This window comes from Prionailurus bengalensis, chromosome A1 (genome assembly GCF_016509475.1).
Source record: "Prionailurus bengalensis isolate Pbe53 chromosome A1, Fcat_Pben_1.1_paternal_pri, whole genome shotgun sequence".
Taxonomy (NCBI): Eukaryota; Metazoa; Chordata; class Mammalia; order Carnivora; family Felidae; genus Prionailurus; species Prionailurus bengalensis.
Window position 1 is genome coordinate 191,641,133 of NC_057343.1, and position 11,537 is coordinate 191,652,669.

General features: G+C 40.0%; 1 protein-coding gene across 2 annotated transcripts; it reads left to right on the forward strand.

Annotated features, from left to right (window-relative positions):
• Positions 1–3,778: 3,778 nt before the first annotated feature.
• MED7 (mediator complex subunit 7) lies at positions 3,779–10,214 on the forward strand. 2 transcript variants are annotated; one of them, XM_043597391.1, is made up of 2 exons: positions 3,779–3,895; positions 8,905–10,214. In XM_043597391.1, exon 2 carries the CDS (start codon positions 8,922–8,924, stop codon positions 9,621–9,623), a length of 702 nt encoding a protein of 233 aa, XP_043453326.1. In that variant the 5' UTR covers positions 3,779–3,895; positions 8,905–8,921; the 3' UTR covers positions 9,624–10,214. The 2 variants fall into 2 exon arrangements, with proteins under 2 accessions (XP_043453326.1, XP_043453335.1); XM_043597400.1 differs by lacking the exon at positions 3,779–3,895 and adding an exon at positions 4,485–4,673.
• Positions 10,215–11,537: the final 1,323 nt, after the last annotated feature.

An 11,537-nucleotide genomic window follows, 5' to 3' on the forward strand; every position in this document is an offset into this window, starting at 1 on the left:
CATATGAACAGAAATAAGATCAATGGCTACTAGGCATTGGGGGTGAAGAGAGGTGATTGAATACAAAGCGTGGCATAAAAGAATTGCTTGGGGTGATACAAATATTTTATATTTTAATTCTGGTGGTGGTTGTTCTATGACAGTAGATATTCATCAAAACTCATCGAACTGAAATTGACCTGAAGTTAATTTTACTGTATGTAAATTATTTCTAAATAAACTAACCTTAAAAAAATCAACAGGGTAGAGAAAATATATTTGCTGCCATTTAGGCTCAAATGATAAATAATGATGTTTTTTATAATGTACCTAGCTACTACAGGCAAGATGCCAGTACGATGGACCTCTGCCTGTTTCCGCCCCTCACCTACCACTCTTTCCATGCCCATTAGTTATACAGCACACGGGCCCCCTTGTGCTGTCTCTGTAACTCTGGAAGATCACAGCAGCCTTGGGCTCTTTGTATTTGCTACCTTGCAAGTCTTTGCATGGTTGTGTCCTTGTCATCGCTTATGCCCTAGCTCCAAAGTCACCACTGGGAGAGGTTTCCCTGATCACTCTCAATAAAGTAACTACCCCCAAAACCACATAACTATCACATTATTTTGGATTATTTTTTTCCTCCATAGCTCTATCACTATCTAAAATTCTTGTTTGTTGGCTTGTTGCTCTATGCGTCTCTCCATTAGAAGGCAAGGCTTTGTCTTTTTTACCTTCTAGAACAGTTACCTGGGCCAGTAGACATACAGTAAAGATTTGTTGAATGGACATATTCCTCATCAAGCTGCAGAAGACATCTTTAAGGAGTAAACTTTCCTTTCAGATTCTCAAAATATAGCCACATAAATAAATATTTATTACATGCTATATTTTCACTAGCCTGTTTCACAATTTGAATTTTATACTATTATTTATTTGTAGTTTATTGTAAAGAACACTAGACTTAGAGTCAAGAGTTCTAGATTCTGGCCTTGGTCCTGCTACTACCTGAAAGACAGCGTACCTTTGGGCCAGCAATTCTATTTCCAGGAATTTATCTTAAGGAAAAAAATGAGCATGTGTACAAACAGATGCACACCAGGATATTCATCCAATGTATTAATAACAGCAAAAATTTAAAGGAAGGTAATTTCACACAGTGGGGTTAAATAGACTGGTTTATCCATTAATGTTTATCCATTAATGGTTTATCCATTAATGTCACACTGTGAATTCATTTTAAAATGATGATTAAATTCATTTTGTTACTTATACAATAAATGTTCATTGAGTACTTGTCAATTTCAGTCATTATTATAGGTGCTGAGAATGTAGCAGTGAATGATAAAAAGGCCTTACACTCATGAAACTTGTATTTTGGAAGAAAGACAATGAAAATAAATAAATATACTATGTAATATGTTATCAGATGATAAGTTCTATGAAGAAAGGATAATGCACACTAAAGGGATCTGAGTCATCCCCCAAGAGAATAATTAGGGAACCTGTTATTTTATAGATAGTGACCAGGAAAGACCTCTCTGAGGTCACATTTGACCACAGACCTGAATGAAGTGAGAAAGTGAGGCACGTAAATATCTGCAGAAGAGAGGTGCAGGCAAATGCAATGGTCCTGAGGCAGGAGTTATGGTGACAATTTGAGGGTAAGAAATAAGGTCTGTAACTGGAGAAGAGTGGGCATGGGAAAAAACGGTAGGAGATTATACTGGGGAAGCAGCCAAGGACTAGATTTTGTACAGCTTTATATAGGCCAGTGTGAGGACATTATATTTTACTGTAAATGTGATAGAAAACCTTGGAGAATTTTGAATAGAGCAGTGGTCAGATCTGTCTTATATGTTAAGACTGTGATAAATAGGCTAAGAGAGGACAAAAGTAGGAGCAAGGAAACCTTTAGGAGGCTATTTCGGAAGTCTGGTTTCCGGTCCTGTAGCATGAACTAGCAGTGGGAATGGTGCAAATTGGTTATATTTGGGACTTGTACTTATTCTAAATAAAACTAATACAAAAGTCAGGTATGGTAGTTTCAATGGTGTATGGGAGAAAGAGGAGTTAACAGATAAATCTTTAGATTTGAGTCTTTGCAATTGAGTAAAGATGTGTGACACTGTTGGATAAGGGGGTCTGAGTACAAAGAAAAGTGTGTTGCCAAGGCCTGGATATCACCTGGATATTATCACCTGGATGAGATCCCACTAAGAAGTGAGAATGGAGTCCTGGGAAATTCATAGGATCAAAGGTGCCAAATTTTGCTAAGGGCAGAGGAATATGAGGACTAAGAATGGCCACCATAGGCCCTGGTGTAAGCCACATTGGCCTTAGTCAGGGAGAAAGTCTGATTGGGGTGTGCCCACAAGTGAATGGATTTCTTCAACAAATACATTGATATGGGGGGACAATTGAGATAAGGAAGGCTATTACAAAGAAAACCACAGGCCCAATGTGGAGTCAGGTGTCACAGGACAGCAAACCAAGACTTAAATGCAGTTTCAACCTTTTCAAGAGTGGAATTTTGGTATGGTAATCCAATTAATCTGGAATTTTCTGGTCAGCACCAATGAGCTAATCTATCACATGGACCCTCTCCATTGTCCCCCGACTCCCAAAGAAAGATGAAGTAGTCTTCACAATAAGGCTGCTGCTCTTCCCACTAAGGGAATGTGACCTTGTGTGAAACAATCCTCTCTTTTGCTAATAACTTCCTTGTACCAACCCTCTTTTGCATAAAAACTTTCCATTTTACACAAATATTTGGAGTTCTCCTTTACTTGCTAGATGGGATTCTGTCCAATTCATGAACATATTAATAAAGCCAATTAGATCTTTAAAATTTACTGGGTTGAATTTTTGTTACTTAACAGAACCTTTAGATTAAAAGGTAATTAAAAGAAACATCAGCCAGTCATGAAGGCTTATTGGATCCTGAAATAATTGGTATCCAAATAATGTCTTGATTCTGATGATTTTAAATAGTTACTAATTTATTTTTAGATGAAATAATGGTTCTGTGGTTATGGAAGAAAATAAGAGTCCATCTATTTTAGAGACGCATGTTGAAATGAAATGATGTCTAGATCTAATGGGTGGATGACCAGTGCACTGCTCTTTCTACACTTGTATATACTTGGAACCCCCTAATTTTGTAAAAAATGAAATCAAATAATCTTAGAGGTAAAGTTGAGAACTTTTATCAGAATAACAGCCTTTTGTGTGTGTGTCCAATTTGCTCTTGTGAGATTCCCACAAACTTATAAATTTGTGACTTCTTATGAAAATAACCTCCAAAAGAATCTTTAACTGATATCTTTTTTAACCTGTTAATCTGTTACCTGGAAATATAATTAGATAAATGAAAACATATGTGAATAGACAGTGAGGAAATGAAAATTGAGAATATGTTATTGATTCCCAATCGTGTTCACAAATATTTCCAGATTAAAAATTAATCATATAGAGTTCAACCACAATTTTTTAATGTTATTTTCGACGGTGCGGTTACAGTAGATACAATTAAAAAAAATACCTGTTTATCTGCATTTTCTAACTTTTATATAAGGCACATGGATGAGTTGTTTAATTTCAGATGTTAAAAAAAAGGCAAAGAAAAGGAAAAAAAGGAATGGAGCTCCCAGCAGCTACTTTCACTGGCAAAAAGTACCAACACACTCTCCCCCACTCCTAAACCCGCAGGCAACTATACCACCGAACGGAGGGGATATATGCGCAGGCGCATTAGCAAGCCGCTGGTCTGAGGCGGGACTAGGGACTCGGCTAAAAGACAGAGCTTCCAGCCAATCAAGGGACAGTGTCAGTGGCTTCTTCCTGGAGGAGGTGGCCGGAAGCCGGATTTCGGTTGCGGAGGCGAAGGCGGCTCCAGTGTAAACCCTGGGCTGAGGTGAGTGGGCGGTGGCGGCTTGGGGCTCGATTCCGCGGGCATTTCTTCTTCCTGACCTCGGGGCTTCCTCTGGGCGGCCTGGGAATGGGGGAGGCCTGGCGCGGAGTATGCTCTGTCCCCTTCCTCTCCCGGGTCCCTCGGAGAGTGCGGCCTCGCTGCTGCTGGTGGGGAGCCGGGAGGAAGATACCCTGGGCCTGGCGGGCTCAGGACTCCTTTCCTCCGTATGGGGACTGCAGGTTGGGAGACCAGAGTTCTAGGCCTTCGCCGCTGTTTTGCTAACCTGTGTGGCCTTGGCGACTCCTCTGGTCTCCGGCCTGTGTCATTTGAGAATGACCATCCCTGTATTATTTGCAGCTTTTCCTCCTCCGGGAGGCGGTCCATTCGGCTGAGTTAAGGGGGAGTGTGTGTGGGTGTGGGGGGTGGGGGGAGTTGGAGAAGGGAGGCGATCCCAAGCCTAATGGTCACATTCATCTGGAGAGGTTTATATTTTTATTTCTCAGAGAGCCTGAGTGTGCGCGGGGGAGGGGCAGAGACAGAGAGGGAGACACAGAATCCGAAGCAGGCTGCAGGTTCTGAGTTTGACGCGGGGCTGGAACACACCAACCGTGAGATCATGACCTGAGCCGGAGTCAGGCGCCCCTCATCTCGGGATGTTTTAAAAGCTACATTCCCGCGGTGCCATTCACAGTAGACGAAATGAATCATATGTCTGGGGGTGGGACCCTGGAATACCTTCCTTTTTTTGGTCAAGCCCCCAGCGTGGAGCAAACACTAGAAGGTGGTTCTTAAATCTGATAACCGTGGGTAACGCTTGGCGCTGGTTTTACTAAAGACGTTGCCTTTGAAAAGTTCATTCTAGAGAAGCGATAGGGAAATAATAATAATGTCTGTAATATGTCAGGTTCCTTTTGTACATTTAGAAGATTCATCGTTTACTGATTTAAGAGAGCTGCTACTTTGCAGCTAAAAGGACCGAGGATAAGAATTCCTGCTGTGCTTTTTGCTAGCCTTTTGATCTGGTGCAAACACTTCACCTCAATGAGACTCGGGATCTTCCTCTCGAAAATGAAACTGACAGTAGTACTTAACTCTTAGAATTGTTAGGAAGACTAAGGATATAAAACGTACCTGTCATGTGGTTGGCCTTTGGAGAACGGATTAAGTGGGGTGAAACCTGGGCGGTCTAAAATTGATTTTGAAGCACCAGATCAATGCTAATTTTGTAATTTTGGTAATAATTTTGTTATAAGGGAACATTCTTGTTTGGGGGGTGTGCGGTAGAGTATTGGGGGAAACCAATAAGGCAAATGAGGGAAAATGTTATTAACATTTGGAGAATCTGGGTGAAGAATATGGAAAGTTCTTTGTACTTTTCACACAACGTTCTGTAAGTCTGAATTTATATTTGTTTTTAAAAAGTTGATTATTACTGTTTGCAGCTATCATGTGTTGTAAGTGAAACAGTACACAGTGTCTTTTGTTTTATTTTATTTTTTTAAGTTTATTTTTGAGAGAGAGAGAGAGAGAGACAGCATGAGCAGGGGAGGGGCAGAGAGAGAGAGGGAGACACAGAATCCAAAACAGGCTCCAGGCTCTGAGCTGTCAGCACAGAGCCCCACGCGGGGCTCAAACTCACAAACCGCAAGATCATGACCTGAGCCGAAATTGGATGTTTAACTGACTGAGCCACCCAGGCGCCCGCAGTACACAGTGTTTAGACACAGTGTTTATAACCTTCCAAGCCCGTGTAGTTTCACCCCTTTTTCCTTTAGGGCTGTCTTATATTACATAGGAATATCTTATCCACCACTCATATTGATGAAGTCATGGATTATACTCTTCAAACAGTGCTGCATTAAACACCCTTAACACACAAGTTTATGTACTTGTGCCAATATTTGCGTAGAATAAATTTTTAGAAGTAGAATTGTTGCTTCAGAGAATATCAGCATTTAAAATTTTGATACTGCCAAATTAAGTTCCAAATGTGTATGTTTCCTGTTACTTGTGTATGAGACTTGCCCATATTCTCTTGGGTGGTACTGGCCCACCAGCCACGAGTGTTATGTGGTGGTTGTGAAGATGGCTTCTATGAGAACTGAGGTGGGTCCCCTCCACCCCAACAGGTTTCGCTGGGGCCAGAATAGCTAAGAGCTGCTTCTAAAACTGGGATGGCACTGAAGAAAATGAGAGAAAGGAGAGTATGATCTCTGTGGAAGCCAGTGCCTGTCACATAGAAGGTGTTCTGATATTTGTTGAACGATGGGTTATTTGAAATCTTCATAGTCTGTTAGATGAAAATTCTTAAAATTTGCTTCTAAAAGTGTACTAGTCTGAATACTTTCCTGTCTTTATTCAGCATTTGCATTTTCCTTGTCCTCTTTTGTCTATTTTTCTGTTTTTTAAAAAACACAGGTTTTGAAAAATCTCATTCATTGGACTTTTATTGAGGGTCTTGTAGTGCTGGAGGTAGAGCTGTGAACAAGACAGGCAGTTCCTGAAGTCCTAATGCTTTCCTTCTAGTGGGGGTGGAGTCAGAGAAAATATGTTTTTAAAAAATCAAAATAAAATTGCTAGTATTTGCTCCTCTTTAGACTTGTGTTTTTCTCCCAGAAGAATGGGATTATTTTTTAATTTTGCTTATGATATATTTTCCAGTGTGGAATTTTTAGATTTATTTTTTGGTAGTTTGATCTGTTGGTCTTTTGTAGTAGCCTTAAAACTTGTAGTTAGTTATTGAGTTATTATTATTATTTTTTTTATCTATTTTCCTTGATAGATTGTAAGCAACACTATAATGGAGGTAGTGTTTTTTGTTTATCATTGAAAGATAGTATGGTGTACTGTTTGAAGTCTTTAGGTTCTGGATCCTTCCTCTACTACTTGGTGACGTTATACAAGTGGTTCAACCTTTCTGAGCCACAATTGTCTCCTCTCCAAAACGGAAGCAGCTTTTCTCACAACCACGAGAAAAGTACTTATAACTATCTGGCACGTAGTATGTCTCATATATTATCTGTTGTCATAATCATCATCCCTGGATACTCATTGTCCTATATCAGACAAACCGTAAACAACCAAAAGAGTGAATACACATTAAAGATGTTTGTACCTACTTCCAAATTCCCATTGATTTGGAGTTGTCTTGAAATGGATGAAGCTGCTCAACAAATGCTTCTGAAACTTCTGTGTACAAGGTTGTGGATATAGAACTATGATAGAGAGTCCTTCCTCTTATGGAGCTTGTAGTTTGCTCAGGGAGAGAAATCAAATACCGGTTCAGAGAATAAAAGAAGGTAGGATCTGCTTTTGATGAATAATTAAGTAAGCTTTTCTTTAGAGGTGACATTTTAAGCTACTGCCTGAAGCAGGAAGAAAAGCATGTGGAAAGACTGAAAGAAGAGGTTATAGTTAATAGTATAGTACAGTTAAAGAATAGTGTAAAAATAGTAGATTAAAGACAGTTCTGCTAGGATATAGTGAAGGAGAAGGCATGTGGGATGAAAACAATTAATACTGGCTATTATGTGGAAGAACAGTAGTGAAAGCGGAAGGATCCTTGGGGGAAGCCATTATATCCCTGGCAAGAAGGAATGGTGGTTTGGCCAGAACTGATGAATTTGAGATAGTGAAGGTGTGGAATCAGCAGGACTTGATAACTTTGTGATGGGGAGGAGAGGAGGTAATTCTTTTTTTGAATGCTTTATGAGACATTCAGAAGAAACTGAGGCAGTCTCCATTGGAGGTAGAAAGTACAGAGTCCTAAATCATAGACCAGGGTTTCTCCACTTTGGCACAATATATTGATATTTGGGGATGGATAGTTCTTTGTTGGGGGCTGTCATGTAAGGGTTTAGCAGCATCCCTGGCCTCTACCCATTAGACGCCAGTAACACTCTATCCCCCAGTTGTGACAAGTAAAAATGTCTCCAGATTTTGCCATATGTCTCCTAGTGGGCAAAATTGACCTTGGTTGAGAACCAGTGATAGAATTGGTGTTTGAGGCTGTAGAATTGACTGAGATTACGCAAGGGAGACTGTAAAGCAGAGGTCTAAAACTGCAGACTACGAAGATTGTTGTAGATAAATTCTTTTTGACCCCACAGAACTTGACAATTTCTGGACTTAGTTACCACTATTTAAAAATCGAGACATTCTGCATAAAATCTGGATTTTTGCCCTCGTTTCAGAAATCAGGAAACTGAGGAACAATGATTTTTCATTCTCACATGAAATCTAATGGCTGGAGGCTTTAAGATCTGGCTGGCATGCATGTGCTTAATTCATCTGAATCCTTGCCCCAGAGTGCTTCACTGTTTTCATTGCTTGCCTTTTCCCTTCGGCACTTGAGTTTGTGATGCCCTAGTTTAGAGTGAGAAGAGGGCCCCAGAGCAACCCTCTGAGGCATGCCAACATTAAAATTTGGGTGGAGTAGAGGCAGTGAAGGAGCTAGACGGGGAGTGGCCAGTGAGGTAGGAGAGAAACATAAATGTAGGCTCACAGAAGCCAAGGGAGAAGGGAAGTGTGGTGAAAAGAAGAAAATGCTGAAGAATCATTGAGTAAAATCACCTTTGAAAAATATCCATTGGATTTGCTTGTTTGGTGATTGCTGATGACCTTGATGAATGGTTTTTGTGGAGTTAGTAGGTTGAGGCCAAATTGGATAATGACAAAAATGAATATGCAGCATGTGTAATTTGGCTGTAGAGAGGAATAGAGAAATGGAATAACTGGTGAGGAATCCAGATTTTATTTAAAGATGAAAATATACTACACATTTTTTGTGCTGATGAAAACCTTAAGCAAAGAAGGAAAAATTATCGGATGATTGAAGATATAATGCTAATTAGAAAAAGATGGCAGTCTTACCCTGTTGTTCTAGAAACTAAGGAGATCATTTTGTCCTGGGCCCCAAACTGCCAAGGAAAAAAAAGGAAAATACTCTGTAGTATACAATGTGACAGGTTTGTTTTGTAGCTCTACTCTAAATTTTTGGTTTATTTCCATAGATTTTTGATCTTCGGCAATGGGTGAGCCACAACAAGTGAGTGCCCTTCCGCCACCTCCAATGCAGTACATCAAGGAATATACAGATGAAAATATTCAGGAAGGCCTAGCTCCCAAGCCTCCACCTCCAATAAAAGACAGTTATATGATGTTTGGCAATCAGTTCCAATGTGACGATCTTATCATTCGCCCTTTAGAAAGTCAGGGCATCGAACGACTTCATCCTATGCAGTTTGATCACAAGAAAGAACTGAGAAAACTCAATATGTCTATTCTTATTAATTTCTTAGACCTCTTAGATATCTTGATAAGAAGCCCTGGGAGTATAAAACGAGAAGAGAAGCTAGAAGATCTTAAGCTGCTTTTTGTGCATGTGCATCATCTCATAAATGAATACCGACCCCACCAAGCAAGAGAAACATTGAGAGTCATGATGGAGGTGCAGAAACGTCAACGCCTTGAAACAGCTGAACGGTTTCAAAAGCACTTGGAGCGAGTCATTGAGATGATTCAGAATTGCTTGGCTTCTTTGCCTGATGATTTGCCCCATTCAGAAGCAGGGATGAGAGTAAAAACTGAACCAATGGATGCTGATGATAGCAACAATTGTACTGGACAGAATGAACAGCAAAGAGAAAATTCAGGTCATAGGAGAGACCAGATTATAGAGAAAGATGCTGCCTTGTGTGTCCTCATTGATGAAATGAATGAAAGACCATGAAGGACGTTTCTTCTTTTTTTTTCTTTTCCCTTTTCAGTAAATGGCGTATATTGGTTAATTTGCTCTTGGAGAGTCTTAAAAGAGGTATATCTAGAAGTCATGTAAATGGCTTGACTCCAGCCTTATCAATCATGAGATGTCACAGGCCATTTCAGTTTATGACAAACATAGGCAAATGAGTATGCATACATTAAGGGTAATCGCCTTAAAAAGCAGAGTGCTGCAGTTGTGTGAAACATTCCTGGCTTTGGAGTTGCATAGAATGTTGGAGATATCCTCAGTAATAGCAGGCCTTCATCTTTGAAAAGTAGATTTGTCATTTGCTTTAAGAATGATCAATAAATAAAGGATAACAAGCTGAATAAATGTGAAATTCTAAAATCTTTAGATTTATTTTACTTAATCTCTAAAAAAGTAGTATAACATGCTAAAAGAGAGGAATCCCATAGAGTTATAAAACAGCAGTTTTGTGTTTCCTCTCTACTGCTTCTGTAAACACACTATCTGAGCTACTTGACCCTACCCTGGATAGGTCTCATAATTTTTTTCTACTCAGATAATAAATCCTTTGGTCACTTTTAGTTACAAACATTCATTTTTGTAAATGTCTAATTAGCTATGCATTTTCCTTAAAGCTATGCTCAAGACTTGATAAGGCTGGAAGCCTGCATTGAGAAGGGGATTTTATAGCAGAGACTATTGGATTGTGTGCTGGAGATTCTTGTTCCCTTAAGATGTGGCTGCCCTGCCAGGGTCCACATTTTTTTACTCCTCTTGGGTCTACACATGGGACTAAGTTCTTAGCAATGGAGTATGGATACAAAAATTCAGGCCATTTCCATAAAAATTTCTTGGCGTGTTCCTCCATTCCCTTCTCATCTGCTGGTTGGATGGCTGCACCTAGGATGACTGTGGAAGCCACTTGAAGATGATAAAGGTTCAGTCAGTTGGGTCTTTGAGTGACTAGGAGTAAGCCCTTCTTTTCTTATCCACCCACCCACCCTAGTTGATTTGACCAGGAGCAAGAAGTCAGCTTGTTTTGAGCACTGAGATTTTATTTCTGCACTTTTCTGCCCTCCACCCTCTCTTCCACCAGGGGCTTGGTGGAGAATCTTCTTTGTTTCTGAAGTTCTCTGCTGGTCTTTCTTTTTATGTAGGCCAGTGGTTCTCAAAGTGTTGTCTAGCAGCATTACATCACTTGGGTACTTGTTAGAAATGCAGATTCTCAGGCCTCACCCTAAATCTACTAAATCAAACTCCATGGGTAGGGTCCAAAAAGCTGTGGTCTAAAAAGTTCTCAGGTTCTCATACACACTCAAGCTTAAGAATCACTGATAAAGGTAGTGCTTTTTCCCAGGTGTCCCCTTTGGGTCTTTCCTCAGTTCTTGGTTTCCAGTATATCACCCTTCAGGGATTTGCTCTATGAAGGTTTCTAGTTCTAGAACTGGCAAAGTCCAGTTTAATGTAGCCACAGGCCTATTCTGTATGTGAAACATTCATGCATCTTTTTCTTTAAAAATCTTGGGAATGTAGACTGTTGCCAAATAGATACTTCTCTGTTAGGCAGCTAGTTGGCCAGTCTAATTTTTTTTTTTTTTTTCCTGTTATGTGTTTGGTATAGATGTTTGGGCTCAGGGAACACAGTCCAGGCTCTTTAAAGCTTAAATTGAAGTGCATAACACTTGAGCAACTCTCCAAAGAAATCTTCCTTTGACCTCAACCTTTTATTAACCTTGCAGATGTTGGGCCAAGAGGTACTAAACCAATTCTGGCTTGCTTTGCAATTGTTTGCATGGAAAAAACTAAATGAGTCTCAACATTACAAGAGCCACAACATCATTTGTATGAGGGTGTGTGTGTGTGTGTGTGTGTGTGTGTGTGTGTGTTTAGGGAGGATTAGGGATTAAAATTCCA

Bases quoted from the DNA above. Each gene is read 5' to 3' on its own strand.
- MED7 (XM_043597391.1), top strand. From the start codon at position 8,922: ATGGGTGAGCCACAACAAGTGAGTGCCCTTCCGCCACCTCCAATGCAG.